The sequence below is a fragment of the Poecilia formosa genome, unplaced genomic scaffold (genome assembly GCF_000485575.1).
Source record: "Poecilia formosa unplaced genomic scaffold, Poecilia_formosa-5.1.2 Scaffold60, whole genome shotgun sequence".
In the NCBI taxonomy this organism is placed as follows: Eukaryota; Metazoa; Chordata; class Actinopteri; order Cyprinodontiformes; family Poeciliidae; genus Poecilia; species Poecilia formosa.
The window spans coordinates 734,888-756,830 of record NW_006799999.1 but is presented as its reverse complement, the minus strand read 5'-3'; the positions used below and the strand labels follow the sequence as shown (position 1 = coordinate 756,830).

The window sequence follows — 21,943 nt, the reverse complement described above, 5'->3', positions numbered from 1 at the left end:
CATATGGAGTGAGGGGACATGCAGGGCATTGTGCTGCTCTCCGTATGTATTGCTTTGGCAGGCCCCAATCAAATTATTGTTTTAGTTTTGGTTTTAAAGAATTCTCTGAAAGATACAATGGATGCTGTGCAATCACTTGGCTCACAAAAACAACTTAGCAAATTATTACAAATATTATCTTTGTGAAACACTTTTTGAACAGATGAGAGTTGCATAAAAAGGTTGGACAATACTTTCTATTTTTAAATAACGCAAAACAGAAAATTGAAACAATATCCCAAACAGTCAGAAAGGACACATAGAATAAAGTGAATGTGAATAAACAGAAGAGAAAAAAAGCGAGTCTGATTTTGAACACAAGAATGAATGATTCAAAATATGGCTTTCAACTTGTACTTCATTTGTTTGCCCAAATGAAGTACAAGTTATAAAAGCTATGAAGTTCTGAGCTGTTCTCTTCAGGACATGTAAAAAGTTACAACAATCAGAAGCAGCATCAGTAAAAGATGCCCACTTTTATCTACTGATTTTACCTGATGATGAAAAAAACAAAGTCAAAGAAAGAACGGGCCAGGCTATCAGAGAAGAAAATGAAAAAACACCTTCTGTCTAAAGCTGACTTCCCACAAAGTCATCATCTTCACACCAAAATAGATTTATTTTCTAGTGCAAAATGTGAAGACTGAAAAATGTAGGACAACTGATCCCTTTTTAGGCTAAATCAGCATAAATATATCATCCCTTCCAGCACAATTAATGTTTAGTTCAAGAAGCACCACATTTCCCTTGTTTTATTCCCATATCATTTTCTGCAATAATGAATATGAATGATTTGGCAAAGATTTCAAAAATATACTTTAGTAAAAATATTTGTTCATAATGTGCTGTAAGGCACATCTTCAAGTTTTTGTTTTCTCGACTCCGTCTTGTCCGTGCGTCTCAGTGTGGCCAGTTGCACTTCCAGGGTGCAGACGTGGGTGGTTTCAGACACTTTCCCAACTTTTCACAGCCAGGAGGAGACCAGTTCTGTACAAGGAGACAGACAGAAACAAACTTACAAAACCATATGCAACCCTCAAGTTATTCGCTATTAGAAAGACAATCAAGTTATTTTAGCATTTAAGAGCAAGCTATTAGCAGAGTTTGCCTGCTGTTCTGTCCAATAACGATTTGAAGGACATCATAGTTTGTGTTTGTGCATTAATGTGCAGCCTAAGAATGAAAAATAAACTTCAACTTTTCTAATGGGGAAAGTATAATTACTTTCAAATCCGTTTCTTGTGTACAGATGCAATCGTTTCTGTAGAAACTGATTTACATTGCAATAGTATAACCAATGTTGACACTGTCATCTACATTTCAGTTGCTTAAAGGAGTCAAACAATCCAGAAAAACTCTGAAAACAAACAAATCTCATTTAAAATGTAATACATTTTGAATTTTTGTACATAACTTACGCTTATTTGAAAGAATATCTACAAATTAAGCTCAATCTGCAGTTTATAGCATGACAGGAAGCAGGTTGTTAATATTCATCATAAGTGACTCGCATAAGAGATTAAGAAGCTTTCCTTCGCTGGCCACAAGGTGGCAGTGCTGTGGCACAAATGAAAAAGAGCGAAGATCTTGGCAGCGTTCATTTTATAATACACATAATTTGAAGTGAGATAGAAAATTGAAAATATTGCTTTTAATGTAACTAGAGTCAACAACATAATCAGTCACAGCGCTCTGAATACCTCAGGATTAGTAGTCATATCTGAATGAACTTAACCTGGGTGATGCACAGGCTTACCATCACAGCGAGGTCACACATGTTGAGCTGGGGCATACCGGGCACCAGAGTCTTCTGATGCTGCTGCACAACTGCAGAGACGCTGCGCAGAACCTCCTCGTACTCCTTAGACAAAACACTGCAAGCACATGTGATAAGAAATGACGACAGCAACCAGCAACTGCTGACATTTATTCAATGAAGTGATGAGCGATGCAACAGCCAGGCTTTTTGCAGGCCATGATTTCCAGTTTGCGGATTACACTTTTTTTTTTTCCCCCTTCTAAGAGCTAAAACGAAGCAAAAATGTTTTACAGCTTTCATTAAGAATGTTAGAATCTTTGAATCCAGCAAAAGATAAGAAATGAACCAATTATCCTCATTTATGCATGAAAGTATAGTTTGGTTGTAAAAAAAAAATGCATCTTGTTAGTAAGATTTCACATTTTTGATACATTTATCTTTTGCCATCCAGTCAAAAAAAAAAATAAACAACTGTGTGGAAGTGTCCACAACCATAAACTAAACTCTGTCAAGAAACTTCTGGATTTACTCTCAGCCTGTCGTATTTGTCTGCAGTAATCCACCTGCAATCTGCATCTTCGCCTGGTAACATTTGTCCACTCTGTTCTCCAGACCAATCAGAATGTGAGGATATCTCTCTTCAGGTCACCGGATAGATTTTCGGCGGGGTTCAGTTCGGCACTTTGGTTAGGCCGTTCTGTAACTTGTTTCAATTAGGGCTCCTTTAATGCTGAGAAATTAAATCCTTCATTCATTTTCAAGCAGACACCTCAGGAGTTTGGGTCAAAGTTAATGGCTCAGTTAGCGGTTCATGATTTCAGGCTGACAAAAAATGTTGCTCCAGCAGAAAATTATAGTAATTATAATAACAAAAAGAACATTGTGCCTTCATATTCTCTCAAACGTTACGGATTTCTTAGTAACGTTTAGTAATCAGATTTTCCTGACCTGCCAATCTCTGATCTGAGCTGATCTCTGTTGACTGCTTGCTGCATGTCTAGGACTCTACATAAATTTTGAACAGCAAAACACAAAAAATAAATTTTGAACAGCAAAACACAAAAAAAAAACAAAAAAACAAGCAAACAAAAATGATGTCCAGTACCTCATCCCATAGCCCCATTTGACACTTCCTTTTTTAAATCCAGGAACCAAAACCCAAAGACAACTGATTTGCTCAGATTTATGAGAAGAACAGATGGCAAAACCAGACTCAGGAAAAATTGTCTGTGTTATTTAATCAAATTAAACTAATTTCTTAATTTTTTTTTAGTTTTATTTATTTATTTTTTTTAAGTGAGCATGACGAGCTCTGTGCTGTCACACACACGCACATCATTTTTAATCCTAATCAGCATACACATCCAAGAGTAGTTTGATCATTTATCTCTTTGACCCGTTTGGTTTCCAACAAATATCCATCACGTACACACGCACACACACACACATAGGCAGCTTAGCTCATTATATCAGCGATGGGATCAAAGAACTGAAACATAAATGCGTAAACACACACGCTACTCTGGCCAGCTCTGGCGAAGCACACTCAGCAGGGTGAACTATGTAACCCCCATCACATCCCCTGTCTCTCAATTACTGCTGTTGGACACCAGCAAGTGTGAGCACCTCTGTGCATTATTATATTCAGAGTGTAAAACACAGGGGCCTCGAAGGCTTTCAAAGGAACGCTGCTCTCAATAGGACCTGTAGGGTTAATGGGCTGGGTTCGTGTGTGTGTGTTGAGGGGGCGAAAGGGGGGGGGCGGGCGTCTGGTGGCGTGACACAGGGATAGACAAATATCAGCAGTGCAATTACACCCCTGATACATTCGCCGGCAGCACCTGTGCCAGCCTTCCATCCATCCCTCCACTGCAGAGCCGAGGCGCTCTGATTGGCCCCCGGGGAACGTGTGCATGTGTGTGAGGTGAAGTGTCAATTAGAGTAATAACCCCGGGCCCTGTCCAGCTCACACCTACCCTCCCCTCTTAGATCTCCCACCGGGTAGCAAGGCTTCCTCCATCAGCAAGCACCTGCTCCTTTTCCTTGATACTCGTTCTTTACTTCGCCTACAATTACTTGGCTGGTAGTGTGCTGACTGCAATTAGTCTCTCCTTGTGTGCCACAGAGCATTGTGATTCAGGAGGGAAACAGACTGGTTAAAGGGAAAAAAAAAACAACAAAAAAACACAACAGAAATTGCAGAATCTTTCTACCAAATTCCCAAATTCTGCTTCTAGCTAATCTTGATCTGTGCCTGTGACTTTTCTCTTCTTTGCATTTGCACGTGAAGGAGATTTCATCAGAACAAGTGGTCAGGCACAGCAGGGGGTGGCCCTGGCAAAGCAGCACGGCGCGCAAAGTTTTCCGCTGTTTTGTCTATGCAAGGGGAAAAACTCGCGGTGCGGACCTCTAAATCAAAAACTAATAATATCATTTATTCCTGCGCCCCCTCCGCGTACAGCTAATGAAAAGCTCACAGTCAGCACAGCTCATTATCATGATTATAACCCTTAGCTTACTTGTGTAGAGGCAAAATCTGGAATAATAAGCAGGCTCTATGCAAATGCACTCTTTTGATTTATAATGTATGGCACCCAAGGGGGATGAGGGCATTGCTCAGGTGTGTCACCGCTCTGATTACTGATTCATAACACTACTGCAGGAACACACGCGCGCACACACGCAAACGTACACACACTCATTTCCAAACAAGCACACAGTAGCAGAAGGTGGGGGAATTGAGGAGACAATCAAATACATCTGTCCTGCCCACCCCCTCCCCTCCGCCGTCTTCTCCACCCCGGTGGAAATTGAGCTCTTCAGTGAGGACTATTGATTGGAGACGCGAGAGCTCGGTGGCAGGCAGCAGATGCGGCCAGGCCGACGCAGGGGCAGCCCCTGCGGTGTGGCGGCGGGGATGAGGGAGGGACTCCTGGGACGCGAGCTCGGGTGGGTGGTGAGAAAGTGGGATGTGTTAATCTCAGGGCAGAAGCTCCCCAGAAATACTGGGCTGCGGGACTCTGGTCAGCGTCTGCCTCGCGCTCCGAACAGATGGCTTTCGTTGGGGTTTTCAGGTTCTGGCTGCAGTCACCAGCAGGCCAACAAACTTAAACGACAACATAAACTCTGAGCGATCTTCCGGTTTTACGAAATCGTAACTAATGCCACTTTTCTGGCTAATTGGGGAATGCGTTTGTGTGTGTTCTTTGCCGTATCACGCCCTGCGACAGTACTGAAGGTATGTGTGCAGACAGGTCCTACATCATCTTAAGTGGCTCTTTAGGTGGTGACAGAGATTAATGATGGCCAGGCAGCCAGTCCAGCTGGGGGACCGAAGAGCACACGGACAGCACACACCCACCCACGCTTAAGCAGGAAGGTCCCCACGGAGAGGGAGACGATCTAACACGGGGAAAACTGGGACTCTCGGGATTGTTTTGGTCGTAATCAAAATCACATTTATTTATTCATCGGTGTGTTTAGAAACACACCAATTGATATTTTTTTCCCCAATTTCTGGTTGTATTTTTATGAATGAAACGCATGAAAAGTGCAAAAGACACAGAACTTTTTTCTTTCAGCTAAACTCCAGAATATTTAAGGATTTTTTTTTTTTTTGGTCTTGTCATTAAAGTTTTCATTCCCAACAGCAGGATTACTGCATCTTTACGACAATTTGAAAGAGTCCAGTTAACAAGGACAGATATTTCTAAGCTTCTTTGCAACATCTGAGCTCATTGGAAGCACGAATATGTATTTCAAGACAACACGTCATACATGCTGCTTCCTTGTGAGACGTCAAGGTCAAGAACAGTCAACGTCCCAACAGTGAAGCATGGTGGCAGCTTCGTGCTGTGTGGGAGCTCTGCTGCAGGAGGGACTGGTGTACTTCACTAAATAGATGACATCGACAAGAAAGTGTACAATTAGGAGGTATGGAAGCAACATCTGAAGATATCAGCCAGAAAGCTACAGCTTGTGCACAAATTAATATTCAAAATAAACAATGATCCTAAACATAGAGCAAATGTAACTTGATTAACCCGAACGAGACAAAATCCCAGGAAGCTTTTGTGAAAACTTTGCGGATAGAAACCCAAATTTTTTTAAGGACAATGTTTTAAACAAAACGATAAGACGTCATCCACCCAGAATTGGCTCACATCTCATTAGAGCCAAAAGAGCAAAAATAGATATTTTTACTCATTTTAAATGACTTAAATATATATTTTTTTTAAAATATGAAGTGTTTGGTGTGATGTAATGTCAGAAACTGACAAAATATGCGTTTTTATACTGCATATGTAAATATCTGATTTTAACTGTGCATAAGCTGAATCTCTCAAAAGCAAAATATTAAGGAAATGTCAGAAGATTTCTATAAAAAGACAGTAAAAGGCCATAGCAACCAATACTGTTGTGACCGTTGTGTTTTTCCAATCCAAACCGTTTTAGTAAAACTTTGTAATGGAAACCAACATGGAAGGATCAGATTTTTAATGATAATGAACAAAGAAACACTATTCTAGATTGATTTCTTGCTCCAAACTTTTTTTAATCTCCAAAGTCAAAGAAGCGCAAAGTGGCACAGTCATTTGAAAACTGCCTTTTGTGGATTCTGATGTAATTTTGTGATAATTCAGACTGAAAATGAAAAAGAAACAAAATATTAATTCTACAACCCAACGGAACAACACAGAAGTTCAAGAAAGTGGCATTAAAAGTATGTGAGATTAAAGAGGTGGTTGAATTTAAACTGCAACCTTGGAGGTAAACTCAAGACCTCTGGTTGCAGAAGTAAAAAAAAAAAAAAAAGCAAAGTGTGCACATCCCTGCCAACGCTGCATACTGATTGGCTCTTGCCTTTTTTTTTTTTTTTTTTAATTCTTCCAAGTGAATAGCGAGGCTAAAGGATGGACAAATGAAAAACAACATAAATGTTTTATCATCCAATCTTACTGCAGAACGGAAAGGAGCTCGAGCCGGAAGCAAAGATGGGGAGAGACGAGGCCGCAGTCAGAATGTGAAAAGCAGAGAGCATCAGAAGGCAGAAAAGAAAGGTCAGTGTAGGAGGTTTTTATGCCAGGAGGGTGCCAGAAAGCATAAAAAAAGAATACTCCCCCATCAAAGCGCTCTGAGATTATCTTAATGTATTAGTCATGGTATCAGGCTGAGCCTTTTTCTCCCTTAAAAGATCCCGCTAATAGCCTGCATTGAAAATAAACAGCAAGAGACGACGCTTCGTTTATCTTTGCATCCTTATTTAGTAATAGTCTCAGTCATCCTCGGCGGTTTGTGTGTCCTCTGGCATCGGCGAGCCTCAACTCTCCTCGTGGCTCAGGCTGAGACACACAAAACACATTAAACAGCACTTGCTCTCAATTTAGACCTGAACAATTTATCTTGCAATTTTAACCTGCAAGGAGCCCGCCGGAGGAGGGCTGATGGCCAGATAGCAATCTTTAAGGAGCTGTTTGCAATCACAAAGAGGAGGGTGTAATCACGCGCGCTCCGGCTGAGTGGATCAATCCGCCGCCTTCTTTTTCATGCCACTGAATCGCCATTGATCACACACACATTCTGCACAGCAGCCAAACAACATTTAAACTCCCCACCCCTTTAATCTGTATTTGCTCTCTTTCGCCGAGCTCTTCAGTTCCGAGCTTAAACGTCGCCCTGATCCTCTGACAGGTGACAGGTTTACATTTTATCCTTTGAGACAACTGACCTGAGTGGGTACTTCTCCCCAGGATCCCGCCCCAGATGGAAAATAAGTGGTTGAAGTGTGTGTTCCTCCTGGTCATGAGTCGTCACACCTGGAACCTCTTGGCCTGGACAGAAGTTTATACCCTGCAAAGAAAAGCAAGAAGTGTCTTTATATTTTTCACTGAAGGAGTAAAACTTTATTGTGATCTTTTAAGATGGACTTAAATGAATAGTTCTTCGGTCTTTCTGAGGGAATCATTTAAAGTTTATCTTTAGAATTTTCCTTTCACGTTTTTCCCACTTAATGTTCAGTAGTCATCATATAGGAAACAAAGAAAGTGTCAGACGTAAGAAAAATGTTTTATTTGTATTTTTAATAGATTTAGCTAGAAAGACAAGATGAAGAAACTGTGTCTTCGTGACAGGTTCCTGGCATCATTGTGCAAAAACATTATACTTGACTTTAGGAGAGTTTAATGCATAAATAAATTACAATTAGGATTTAAAAAAAAATCAGAAAATGTTCACAACCTGGAATTAAAATGAGAAGCAATGAAGAAATGGCCAAATAAACTTTCATAAAAAAAAATACAATTATGCATCTTCAAAAGAACTTTTAAGATACAAAATTAGACCTACAGTTAAATCATTGGCTGGAGAGTTGCAAAAATTATCACTTGTTTTCTCAATATTTTTCTTTACTTGTGCAAGAGAACTGCTTTGATTTAACGATTGGATATTTAAATATTTAAAGTATGATAAATTCACAATCTGTACTCCATCGCTATATCCAGTAAGTTGGATGGACCTTGCTGGCTCCTTGCATTTTAACCAGATGTCAGAGCTCAGAGAGAGGTGTGGGGATAATATGACCACAAAAGGAAACAAGGGAATGAGGAAAATGCCAAAGAAAATCCCCAAAATTACCACACCACGCCTATTCATGCATCAAATGTCCCTAGATTTTATCTGCTAAACTCAAAGCAGAGCACATCAAGGAACACATGCTTAAACACCAAAAAGATGGGAGTTTTACTTTTTTTTTTTTTTTTTTAGTTTTGATTAAAAACAGATCCACAGCGAGGTAATCATCTGGTTCATCCCTTTCTGAGGACAAGGCACTGAGAGCCCCTTTGCTCTCAATCAATTGATTCTCGTATGCGTGAGTCTATGATTGAGAGAAATCACTGCTCAGCCTTTAGGACCGATGAACACACATGGAAATGAGTGAATGCGATTTGTAATCAAAAGGCTTTGAGAGGATAACAAGATGATGAAAGGCCGTGTCATTTACATTAGGTCTTACAGGCACATTGTGCTCGCATGATGTAGAGTTTGCACTTTTGGATTAAAAAATAAATAAATATGACATCTAACTTGTTCTGACACAAGTAAGACTTTGGTTTGATTGTATAGAACAAAATACAATGCATACACACACACACACACACAGAGTAGGGGTGCACCGATTTATCGGTGCCGATTTCCTTCATTTTGGGAGATTGGCGATCGGCCGATGTTTACACATGAAGCCGATCTTAACCACCGATCTTATCTAGCTTGGCAAAGGTCTAAGAATCAACTACTGTCCTCTTTAGCTGTTCGATGAGAAAGGTTTGACTGACAGACCGGCCCACCAAGTTATGTCTGCATGTTTACAGTTAACAATAGTCATCCCGTTATCCCATTGCCAACTCTACAACTTTCTTGCTATATTGAGTTGGATTTCAGATGAAAAAAATTGGTATCAGTCAAAATCGGAATTGGCAGGTTAGGCTTTTCAAACGATCACCGATCAGGAGGAAAACTGAAATCGGTGCACCCCTAATGCAGACGAATTTATTACATTGACTAGGATACTGCATTTTGAAAGTCACATTCATAATTGGTAAAAATAAGCGCAAAAATGGAAAAGAATGTCTTGCTGCCAGCTTGTGGTCTATATACACGAATTATAAATCCTCCAGATATCCAAGGGAATCCTTGGTTCTGCTCTAGTATAAAATATTTGACAGGAAATGGCAGATCTGCCCATTTTGGCTGAAAAACGCTCATAAATTTCAAATAAAGGTCAGCCTGTCTCAAAAGAGCAAACATAAAATCCAAGGTCAGTCTCTCAGGAGGCAGAAAAAGGAGGTTTGTGTTTTTTTATTTTTCCCTCCAAAATTCAAACCTTCGAAAAAAGAATTCAAACTTTAAGCTAACGTCTACTCGATGTTCTGCATTTGATCGTTTTCGATACTTTCAACAGACAATTACTTTTCTCTGAAAATCTGCAGCAAACTGCAAAGCGCTCCGCTGCAAACACCAGCGAGTTTTGCTTCCAGCCACCTGCTACCCTGAGCTGATTACTCATTGTTACACTGTCTATATGCAATATTGTCCTCCAATCTGTTGTGTTATTCATGGAGCGACTCTGCTGGTGCATCACAAAGGGGGTTTTGGAGTCTCTGAAACAGAAGACTTTTTTTCCTGCCTCCCCTTCATCTCCGTGCTCCTGCTCCCTGACGCCGTTCTCAGGAGGCAGGCAGAAATCGCAGCCTGATTGAGTCACACTGCAGAACCCCCCTCTCCCCCCGACCCAAGCCCCCCTCGGAGAGCTGCCCCCCTGCCTGGATGCACGAACACAAACAAACACACACTTTCTGATGAGCACTGCTAATATTGAAAAAGCATTCATCTGTAAGGTGCTGTGGCTGCCCCCCTCTGGGATCACTCATCGGAGCACCTCAAAATACATACAGAACGGAGAGAAGAAGCAAAAGTGAAGACCGATACCCCACCTACACACATGCACGCACATGTGAGCTTCTACTCATTCAGACTTGTCCTGCCTTTTGAAGCCAGCTGCTCAGAAATGCAGAGTAAAAAAAAACAAAAAAAACAAACAAAAAAACAAAAAACAGAATCTCATCCCAGAGGAGCAGCATGAAAAGCCTGCTCTGTGTATCTGTCTGTCTCTTGTGCCAAAGATATTACAGCAAGAGCTCCATATCTCCCATGACATTAGCAGCACAGATACAGCGAGGCTACTTTCAAACTGAAGCACAGCATTCGTGACAAGATAAGATGCAGAAACCACCCAGGAGTGGAAGGGGGGTGGATTTTTATTTTTCTTTTAAGAGAAAAAGCAACACTTTGAGCATCTATTTTGGGAAAAAAAAAAAAATCTTACGAATATTGCGGATTAAGCATTCCTTCAACGGGTACCGTACCACAGCGATTGGCCTGTGGTAATTTTTAAGAAACAAAATTGTTTCTCATTAATAAAAAAACATTTTTTCATCCACTTACGGGCATGAGTGACGTTAATTTTGGGCGCTTATTAATGCACTTGAATCATCAACTGAAGTGATTTTTAAAGAGGCGGGATCACGTATTTTCCAGGCATGTAGGGTCGTTTTACAGCACAATCAAGTAACGTCACAGGAAAATCTAATAATGTGGAGAAACAGGGGAACCCGATGACTCTCAAACCACTTCAGTTGACTCTTTTAACGGAGCAGAGTAAATGATTGAGTTCCTCACAAATAAACTTCCTGCTGCTTATATCCAAGGTTTCATTCAGTCATGATCCACATCTCCTAAAACAAGGTGAACGTAGATGACTACATGAAAAATAAATAAAAATCATCGTTAGCTCTGTCGCCTCATAGGAATAAGATTCTCAGTAGGCTTTTTATGTGGAGCTCGTCTGCGCGTATGGATGGATGCGTATGGGATATCATTTTTAGTCGATACACACACACAGTTTAAGGAGCCATCCATTATAGCAACAAAGCAAAGTGGACATTTAACTTTCCCGTCGCAGAAATTCAAAACTTGCTCACTGACGCACAAACAGACGTTCACCTCTGTATGAGGAGCCACAGCGTCTTTGTGCATGTTTTCTTCGCTGCCTTTTTGCACCCCCCCCACCCCGCCTCCCACCCCCCCTGCCTCCCACATTCATACGCGGCAGCAATCGATAGGCAACTCGCAGGCAATCAGACGCCATTATTTGTGAAGTTCCACTTCAGTTCACATGAGTTGATAAAGGGGGCCGCTATTGATTCAGCGGCCCTGAAGGAGAGAGCAATTTAAGCGACCGATGGGGCATAAAACAAACTGGATCGCAGGAAAAGCATAGCCAAGGAGGGAGAGGACAGGAGGACATGTTTTTTTTTTTATTTTCTTTTTTGTTTTGTAACGGACAGAGCGGAGAGAAAGGGAGACAAAAAGGCATCATATTCTCCTGCTTCTCAGGTGGTAGATTTCCTGCTTCTCCTGACATGTTTGATCCACACTGAGTCGGCGTGACTGCGATGGCGGAAGAACAAGCAGGGGATGGTGGTATGTAAATGGTTGGGGGGAGGGAGGGGTGGCGGACAACGGGGGGGCATTTCCACCTGAGATTAAACAAACAAGTCAACTGGTTGATGAACGATGCCAGTTGGCACATGTGGGGGTTCCTCATTAATATTCATTCCTCTCTGATGTACGCAGCAGTCAATTGATGAGCCATTGTTGAGATAACATGAGCAACAAGGAAAGTGTTGGTGTGTTTCAGGAAGATTAGGAGCGACGACGAGGCGCAATGTGACAGAGCAATTTAAGAAGTACGGAGACAGAGAAGGGACAGTGCGTTGAAAGGGAGCCTCACCTCTTTGAGCTCCTCCAGCGAGTTGCTCCAGGTCCAGTAGTGCGCTTTGTACTGTCCGAGCCTCACAGCCATCATCTCGTTGCCGCGGTAAAAGAAAATGGGTCTGTTGGGAAAGAAAAGGAGAAACGCAAGGTTCGATTTACACCTTCTTATACACGCTAACAAACTAGACAGAAAGACAAATATTTCTCTTTTGCATGTTTATTATGTACTATTTCCACTTTTTTCGTGCATCTTTAAGTTTATGACCCAAATGGTCATATTCTTTCTTTTAGATATGCAAAAACACAATTCAAAGTCATAGAAAGTCTTCCTCCCCGTGCAGCACAGAGGATCACCAGCAAACCATCACCTTTCTGATGGTCATGAGCAAAGACAAAGTCAGACAGAGGGAGAGTCTGGAAGAGTCCGACTGTTTTTATTCACCTGTTGTCGAGTTGGTGGGAGCCGTTCAACAGCACTGGCGTCAGGTCCAGCCCGTCCAGCGTTCGGTCATCTGGGGGGCTGATCCCGGCCAGCGCCAGGCTGGTGGTGAAGAGATCCATGACGTTGGCGGGCTGCAGACTCACCTGCACCGGGACGGAGGAAAAAGAAATCTGAGCACGAATCGACAAAACGAGGTCTGACCTGATGTTTCAGGTTGTCTTTCTAAGAATCGTAACAAATACGAGAAAAACATTTGGCCCTACTTGTCCTTTTGACAGAGGCAGCGGTTTTGAATCCAACAGAAATCAGAACAAAATCATCGCTGAAGTCTCTCATCTTTGTCTAATCTTTATTTAACTATAAAAATGTGCAACAAACATAAAAAAAAACAGAAACAGTAATAGTTTTTTAATGTGTTTAACAAACTGGAGAACACATTTTTTAGTCACTAGATTTCAATGTGGAACCGATATCCGACGGAAGAATAGAAAAGAAAATAAATCACAGCCGCCTCACTCTTCAACGCACATCTCTCATTATAATAATCTGTACACAGACACTGACGTGCACATTACAGCGTCATCCTGTTCATTTCCCAGATGAACTTTATAATTTGTCACTTGTCGACTCGACTCTATGGAATCAAAAAGAATTTGTGGTAACATTTTATTACCACAAAGGCATGATAGGACGCCCTCGTGAAGAAGAAGCGTTGCATTTCTTCAGTTTCCTCTCTAATCTCTACATGCTGGTTTACTATCAAAACTCCAAAGTGCATTTCCTTCCATAAATGAGTTTTTTGGAGAAGGAGGGAAAAAAAAGAGGGGGGGGGAAAAAAAGAAGGAAGAGAGGAGAGGAAGCATGGGATAGGACACGGCCCGGGCGAGCAGGCTGCCGAAGCTGGAGCGAGCTGGTGTTTTATCTCCCTCTCCCAGTCGCTGTGAAAAGCTTTATTTTATTTATAAACTTTGAACTATTTTCAGATAAAATGCCATTTTTTCGCTGTCATCCTTGATCTTCCGTTCCATTCTCTCCTGAGCGAGCCTTAGAGGGAGACGGCACGCTCACAATCAGATAGTGCTATCAGGCCCGTGCAGCTGCAGCGCCATGTGCCGTTGCGCTCCTATCGGCGGCCGGCACACATGCGGACGCACACGCGGCCGAGCGCACGCGCGCGCGCCTGCTCCTTCCTAAGCACTGAAATTAATTCCTCTTTTCTTCTGTATCCACAGAAGTAGCCACAGAAAAGGTTCTGCAGCGAGTTCCATGATCTATCTGCACATCCAGACACTCTCTCTGAAAGGCACAAACACCAACAGATTGAATTCTTCACTTCATTTTTTCCCCCTTTTTTCAGATCCTTGCAGAAACATCTGCCATTAAAGGAAACGGGGCGTAAAGGGGGGAGAAGCAGCACTGATATTTGGTTGCGAATAACTTGCGTAACAGAAACTCAAAGTTTCAAACTGTGAGTGGCGAGACGGATGACCCGTCTCGGTCTGTCCTGAACTTTTTTCTTCGCCTCCCCTTCCTCCCCTGTTGGCTTTGTTTGAATCGTCACTTCCTAAACTCTCGTATTTTCATTTTGTCCTTTATTTCTTTGCAGTAACGTTGCCTGTCGGAGGACGCAGCGCCTTCATCCCCATCTCCACCATCGTATGAATGCGTGTCTGCCACTGATAAACCAACAAAAGGGATTGGGGAGCTTCGTGATGTTGCGGGGCCTGACAGCCCACCCACTTCCCCATCCCTGTTCATACAGCCACCGCCACTTATCATCCTCCTCCTCCTCCTCCTCCTCAGGGACAAGGAGAATGCTGAATCTGCATCTGCTTCGAGATCAACCCCACCTGCTCGCTCATTCCAACACACCCCCTAGAAAACTTCCTGCACACTAATTGATAAGTTTTACCTCTCTTAACTTTCCTCTTCTGACAGGGGAGATGAATCAGTGTGCCCTGATTACAAGGGACCTGTAGAAAATCCCCTTTTCACAAAGGCTTTCTTACGTGCCTCCAGCGTTTATCTCCAACAGCTTTTGCGGCTTTCACAAAGCACAGATCAGCAGAGATTTCAAAAGACTACAGAACGCGCAAGAGGCCAACCTTGTGTCTCGCTAGTCCTCCCTCCGAAGCAACAATGCAACAGCGATGAATCCAGATCTGTGGAGCACAGTAGCTCCAACAAAAGCAGCTTTGTCATCACAGCCCAGCAGAGCTTCAACATAACTCTTTCAAACCCAAATGCAACTGGATATAGATGCACACACAAATATCTGTCTGCATTGTTCTGCACAAATAGAAGGATTTATAAAGTTATCCATTTAGTAAGTCCGTCTACAAAGTCGTTCTCTGTTGCATTTTATCAACACCACAACGTCACAGGGTCAACAAAGGTATTGCAAACGCAATGGCATTCAATACGCGGCATCTTCACCAAGGCTCTTTCTCGTTTCTTCGCCAGCTACCTATTTTACTTCTTCCCTTGCTTCCTTTCCTGCAGCCCCCTCCCATCTCCCCGTTCCTTTATCCTGAACGCCTGGCATATTCAGATACTGAAGTCCTCATTACGGCTCAATCCAACCTCAGCAAACACACAAACAGATTAGCCGCTTAAGACGCTCCCAATCCCCCTCTCCCTCACTACTCCGCTGCGCTATCAGGGCCCAGCACAACCCTGTGAGATGAGCCAGGGGCAAGGCTTACTGCAGACTGCAGCCTCCGCTCGCTCCTCCACAAAATCCCTCTGCGTCACAGCCCCGTGTCACAGCTGCCCCTAATACAATTAAAAGTCATTTGCAGAACGCACAGGCTTAGGGGATCACGGTGCGGGTGGGGTGGGGTGGGCGAGGGGGCTGTGTTGGGTAATAGGAAAAGGAAAAAAAAGAAGAAGAGAGAGAAAGAGAGAGTGGGGGCATTTATTTCAGCTAAAAATATTTGAGGGAACGGTTCAAAGAAGGGCCCGCACGCTTTGCAGCTGAAATCACAGTTCTGATAAAAGTACTGTAGTACCCACTCGAAATTAATTGTGCCAGTGGATCAGAGTGTACACATGTAAAGCCCTAAATGACACAGAATAAATCACAACACTCCAAAAAATATCAGTTATTTAAAGAAGATTAGTGAAATAATTAGTTATTCTCTCACAACCTGGTTTATAATATGCCTGCCTGCAGCTTCACGGAGAACAATTCCGCTTTCGTGGCCAGGAGATTGGGGAGCAAAAAGCATTCGCACGTTGTTTCCAGCTCTTCCCTTACGCTCACGGCTGCAGGATAGCGGGCTTTGATTTGGCAGAAAGTTGGAGGTGGGCTTACCGCGCCTCCCTTGATGTGCCCAGGCCACCAGGCGATGGCGGGCTCCCTCATGCCCCCCTCAAACGTTGTTTCCTTCCCACAGAGGAACGGCCCATTGCTGCCACCTGAGGAACCAGAGGCGTGAAGCTGCATGAATCTCATGATGACACAAATAAGAAGGAAACGATTTAAATCTACTTCCAAGTAAAGAAATGTAGACATACTTTCTTGTGGGCCTGACATTAGAGCTGCTCCGTTGTCTGAAGTGAAGAAGACAAACGTGTTCTTCTCGATGCCCAGATTCTGCAGCAGCGACAAGATCTGACCGACGCTGTAGTCCAGCTCCATGACGGCATCTCCGTAGCTGCAGCGCACAGGGAAACACAGTCCTCCTCACCACATGCATTCACTTGCTCTAGGAAACGAAGCTCGAGTGTGTTTGAGCATCTGTTGAAAGGTCGGCGAGGTCGTGCTTAACCTCTCAGTAACCGCACTATCAGAAAACCATGTAATTACAATACCATTCCTCAACATCGCAAAGATGGCATGGGTTACATTAACCCACTTTTTTATTTTTAATCTACCGTCATGTGCACCACGCTAACCCAGTCACAGACCACTTATTCAGACAGATATACAATTAGCATGCAGAATGAGAATGCATAACACTTGTAATATTGTACAGTAGTATTACAAAGGTAACTGTGGTTCTTCATCTTGTGCAGCTCTGCCTACCGGCCTCGCTGACTCTTCCCCAGGAAGCTTTTGGAGGCGTAGACCGGGGAGTGAGTGGCATCAGCGGCCCAGTAGAGGAAGAAGGGCTGCTTGGCTTCAGTCTGACGCCGTATGAAGTCCAGGCCCTCCTGCAGAGGTGGGAGATTTACTGTTAGTAAAACGTGCAATTCATATACTTAGCGTTGATGTTGTCGATGCATGCACCTTTTCAAATTTACAAAGTGAATAGTTGTGAATAGTACTTTGAGGCAGTCACGCAGTGAAATGTTTCTCAAGGGGGAAGTTCAACGTTTGGATTATTTTTGTTTCAAATAAGCCAAATTAGTCATTATTTGTAAATCTATTGTTGATGTTTTATAACATCAACAATAAAAAAAAAGATTGTGTAGGTGTACAAGTTGGAGTAAATCACAGACCCAACAGATTTATGTTCATATCATATTTATATGGACTTATTTTTATACATAAAACTGGTTAGCTGTTTAACTTTTAAAACTAACTTTCATTTACATTTTTATTAATAAACATAGGCTGGAGATTTTTGTGAAACATAACCAAAACAAACCGATTTTAGATCTTTTGGAGATGAGAAGACGAAACTGTGCAACATGAAGCTCATCTTATAAAAGAGTTATAATAATTGAAAACAACAGAAAACATGTTTTTTTTAAAAAAAAAACATTCTACGTCTATTAAGACACTTAAAGATTGCAGAATACCATGCATCAAATTTATCGTGCATTCAAACAGATTCTGTTGCAGTATGCTGCAGAAGAATGCAAAAACAAGAGTTCAAATTTCAGAACGTGCTTTTCATGTCCAAACACACTGTGCATCTGACACCACTCTCGCTTCCACAGACATGCTCCTAATGTGGAGATGAATTACACCTCTCAAGCATGCAGTGTGCCTCAGCATGCTGCTTTTGATCCTGTTATAGGAACATAATAGAGAGAGACTGATGTAGATTCATTGCAAGAGTGTGAAAAAGTCAATAATCCACCTCCACTGGAGAAAGCAGCACAACAATAAAACTGCATTTTCTAATTTGTTACAGGCAATTTGTTTCTGTGCTTTCATGTTTCGGTCAGAAACAGTCGTCCGTCATGCTGCTTTCTTTTCTTTGAACGGAAGAAAACCTGCAATTTTTACTTTCTCAAAAAAAAAAAGACTCGGATGATCTGAGCCAGAAATTTTGGAAACGAGACGTCAGTAAAGCGCTCACTCACCATCAAATACATCCGAGTGAGGTTCGACTCTCCGGTCCGTAGATCAATCTTAAAGTCCTCAAAGTATCTGTGAAAACAAATGACAGCCGTCATCCCAACTAAACAAAGCCTGACCTCTTCTGCTTATTCAGTTTTACAACCTGATTTCTTTTCTCTCAATTGAGCAGAGGACCAGATGGGACTTTTAATTTCCTTCTAAAGTGACTTAAACTAGTGCGGATAATATCATTAAGACAACGAAAGTTAATTTTCGACTTGTTGATGATGTTTAGAGGATTTTTTTTTTTTTTTTTTTGGGGTGGGGGGAGAAGACATATGTGCGAAGTCTCAGCAAAGCAGAGCAGCGGGAACTGTTATGAGGCGCTACTGAAGCGTGGAGGCAGTGACAGAAATCTCTCTCTTATGCTTCACTTCCTCCAGGTGTCCTCGCGCAGAGGCGGCGCAACCTGCCGTCTCTCGAGGGCGTGTGTGTCTCTGCGAACGCACACGTGTGTGAGCGTGTGCACATTTCTGTCCAGGGCCCAGGTATGCAGCGCTGATTAAACCCACGGCTAAGCGAAAAACACGCCCGGCTGCCGGCTCCAATGACCCTGAATACACATATGGCTGTTTTGGGGAAAACAAATGGGCGGAAAATGGAATACACAGGCCCAGCTGGTACAGAGGAGGAAGTGTAGACGGGGAGGAGGGAGTCACTGAGCTCATCCAGAGGAGCAGACAAACAAAATATACAACTGAGTCAGGTGGGGAAAACACGCTTTTATTGAATTTTAGTCTCCGCGTCTGTGCCTGTGTGTGCGACGCTACCTTCCAATCATCTCAGAGTTGTTGTAGACGGGGATGTTGGGTCGGACGCTGCTGTTGTAAGGGCCGAAGTGGCAGTTTGGGGAACCGAACCATTCGTCAAAACCATGCTCCAGAGGTAGGTACTGCGGCCTGTGGCCCAGATGCCTGCATGAACACAGAAGGACAGAAGAGACAGTCAGATACTGTAAGACAAAAATGACTAATGCCTAATAATTAGGCATTAGTCATTACGAAAATGACTAATGCCTAATAATTAGGCATTAGTCATTTTCGTCAATTAATCGCATGATAAATTAAAGCAAACTCAATAATATCCATTGGCATGATTTTTCTTTTATCTCTTTTTTCCCTCTCTTTCTAAAAACTGCATGATAAAAGTCTCCAGTTAGCCCCTTTTTTTTGAAGGACAATTTTGTTTATGAAGACTTCAAAATTCACTTGATTTGTTGTTTTATTTATTTATTTTGGATATTTAAAATGTCTTCCAATTCCAGTGTTAAATATCCATTAGAATTTAAAGTTTACTGATGTTTAAGAATGTGTTATTGCATTACTATGTTGCCATTACCATTATATTACTTAAAAATGGTCTGAAAACAACAATATTATCGTTTGTCGCAATAACTGCTGGAACAATTTATATCGACCAGTAATATGCGTTATCATTACAGGCCTAATCATGTACAATGTCTCAAGACGTTGTTTGTGTTTTCAGCTTTTTATTCAAAACAGAACATGTAAGGCTTCTGCAATTTGCATAACTTCAAGATAATTAGTTGCATAATCAAAGATTAGGCAATCATCTTTGGATGGGTTGGTGACCATGTCTACATGTTTGTTATATTTTTTTCTGCATTTTGTCATAGTTGATCAGTCTCAGCCAAAATCAGGATTTTAATGTGCATTCTCTCTTTTGTTTCATCCAAAAGTGAAATGATTACAGTTGAAGAACCAAAAGAGTTTAGAATTTAGCTTGGTTCATTTTCAGACAAAACTCAGTCAATATGTTGCAAAAAAAAAGAAAGAAAGAAAGAAAAGTAAAAACAACAAGTGAGGGAGGACCAACGCATCCATTGCAAATAATACGGTTATTACAATGTTTAAAGAAAGTAGAAAATGTAGGAAATACTTCAAAACTCACCACTTGCCAACAATCTTGCTGATATAACCGTTTTTCTTTAGCATTTCAGGCAACAAAATCTCATCCTTGGAGATTCCTCCCACAATCTCCTGTGGCGTGTAAGCTACAGAAATAGAAAAAATACATAAAAGCTTTTAATCACACGCAAACACATGTGACTAAAACACAGTGGTTTGAAAAGTGTCTACACTTCACATTTGTTTCATTTCTGCTATTTTGTCACACTTAAATGTTTGAGACGTAACTCAGATTGTCTTTGTCTGACATTACATGTCGTTTGATGTTTTGAAAGGTTTAAGTGTGAGAGAAAAGGGAAAGACAGAAGAAATTGGTCACCAGGTAAACACACAGCTGGTACTTACACAATATAGCGAAAGAGGAACTTGTTTGCAGCAAGAAATATTGTGAAAGCTTACCATTCCTGGCATGAGCATTAGTGGTGTAGAATCCATTCCTCACCGGCAGCCTCCCAGTGAGGAGCGCAGCTCGCGCTGTAGACAAAATTAATATTAACATTTGTAGCCCTTAATTTGAATGTTCTTATTGTCAACAAATAAATCTGTAAATGGGATTCTCACTAGTTCCTGCTCCAATGTGAACATTGCAATGAAGATTCTTAACATTCAAGATCAAAAATAGATTAAAAGACTTGAGCTAAGATCTGAATGAAAGGTGCTGCTCAGGTTAACACTGGCATTGTTCAAATTCTGAGTATTGATTCCTGTCGTCCCCAAGCCTAAGGTCACTGGGTCACCTGTATGACCCACATAATATGAATTAGTATCCTAGTCCACGTAGCTTCATACATCCTCCACTGTCCAACTCATTCAGGTGTCGGTAATGACATCGCCCTTTAACAGCAGCTTCTCGCAAAATCAAACCATTTACATGCCTGTGGTTAATCTGCATGTACTAAATTATGTCTTCATCAGACCATTCCTTCTGTTCATTAGCAATGAACCACATCTATAGTTCATTGCTAATGAACTATAGGTGTTATTTCAGAAAGAGGATTTCACAAAGACAAGCAAACAATCTTCCTCACATATTAAAACAAATAAAAACACTGAGCTGGTTTGGCAGGTTTTCAGGTCTGTCACATGATAACTCCATGATGTGTTGCTCTATAAATGAAGAATGAGAAGCATTTAACTTCAAAGCAATAAAAAAAAATGTGCAACACAATGGTACTATTTCTGTTCACCTGACATTACACTTGAAAAAGAAACATTTTTCACTTTCATGATTTCACATGCAATCATAGCAAGCGGTTCTTTAACCACTGAGACAGACATAGCTACATTAGTAAACAGAGATATCTATTCGGTTAATCTGGAAAAACAAGCACAAATGACTCAGACACTGTATCACCATTGTTTCTGCCGACTCACATGGGGAACAAAGTGGGTTTGCGGTGTAGAAGTTTGTTAAAAGTATCCCCTGAGCTGCCATGGCATCAAGATTAGGGGTCTCTTTGGAGGGCTGACCAAGCACCCCTAAATCCCCCCAGCCCATCTATTAAAAAAAAAAAAAAGAGCAGAGGAAGTCAGCTAAATGTTTACAGGAGAAAAAACAAGAAGTCAACACAGAGTGCATAAAGATAAGTCGAAAGATGCGTTCGTAGCTGGTTTGTATAATCAGTCACAGATAAATAACTTACGTCATCCATGAGCATGATGATAATGTTTGGAGATGAACCATTTGACAGCTTTTCTGTCAAGGAACAACATATTGTTACGCTAATGAGAATTAAAGTTGGTGCACACACTACGCGCATTGCTGTGCTGTAGTCATATGAGCACCAGGATCATCACGGAAGAGGATTGTTGCGTTAGCGTTCATCTGCCAGAGCAGTACGTACCCGAGGAAAGAAACGAAAGTTTAGGTCCTTAATTGTTAACTTAGGATTTTAATGCGGTTAAGTTTTAAGCTACTTTATTTAGTTGTATTGATTGGCTAATATACAACTAAATAAAGTTGTTTTGTGCTGCATTTGTTAACAGACACAAATTAATGTAATGCTGTTTTAAATTATTTAAATAAAAATACTGACAATTTATCAACATTTTAAAAAACTGTCAAATATCAATTTATAATCAAATTAAACCCTATAGCTAGCGTGGCTTCAACACTCTTTGAACATGAAACATATTTTAAAATGTGT

General features: G+C 41.6%; 1 protein-coding gene across 1 annotated transcript; it reads right to left on the bottom strand.

Moving 5' to 3' along the window:
• Window positions 1-221: 221 nt before the first annotated feature.
• On the bottom strand, window positions 222-21,640 carry LOC103139344 (N-acetylgalactosamine-6-sulfatase). The gene is made up of 14 exons (XM_007553906.2): window positions 21,440-21,640; window positions 21,171-21,294; window positions 20,196-20,270; window positions 19,780-19,882; window positions 18,639-18,782; window positions 17,832-17,898; window positions 16,603-16,730; window positions 16,092-16,231; window positions 15,889-15,992; window positions 12,573-12,715; window positions 12,147-12,249; window positions 7,527-7,648; window positions 1,796-1,913; window positions 222-1,026 (listed from the first exon to the last, which is right to left on the bottom strand). The coding sequence occupies exons 1-14, from the start codon at window positions 21,554-21,556 to the stop codon at window positions 940-942; spliced, it is 1,575 nt and encodes a 524-aa protein (XP_007553968.1). The 5' UTR covers window positions 21,557-21,640; the 3' UTR covers window positions 222-939.
• Window positions 21,641-21,943: the final 303 nt, after the last annotated feature.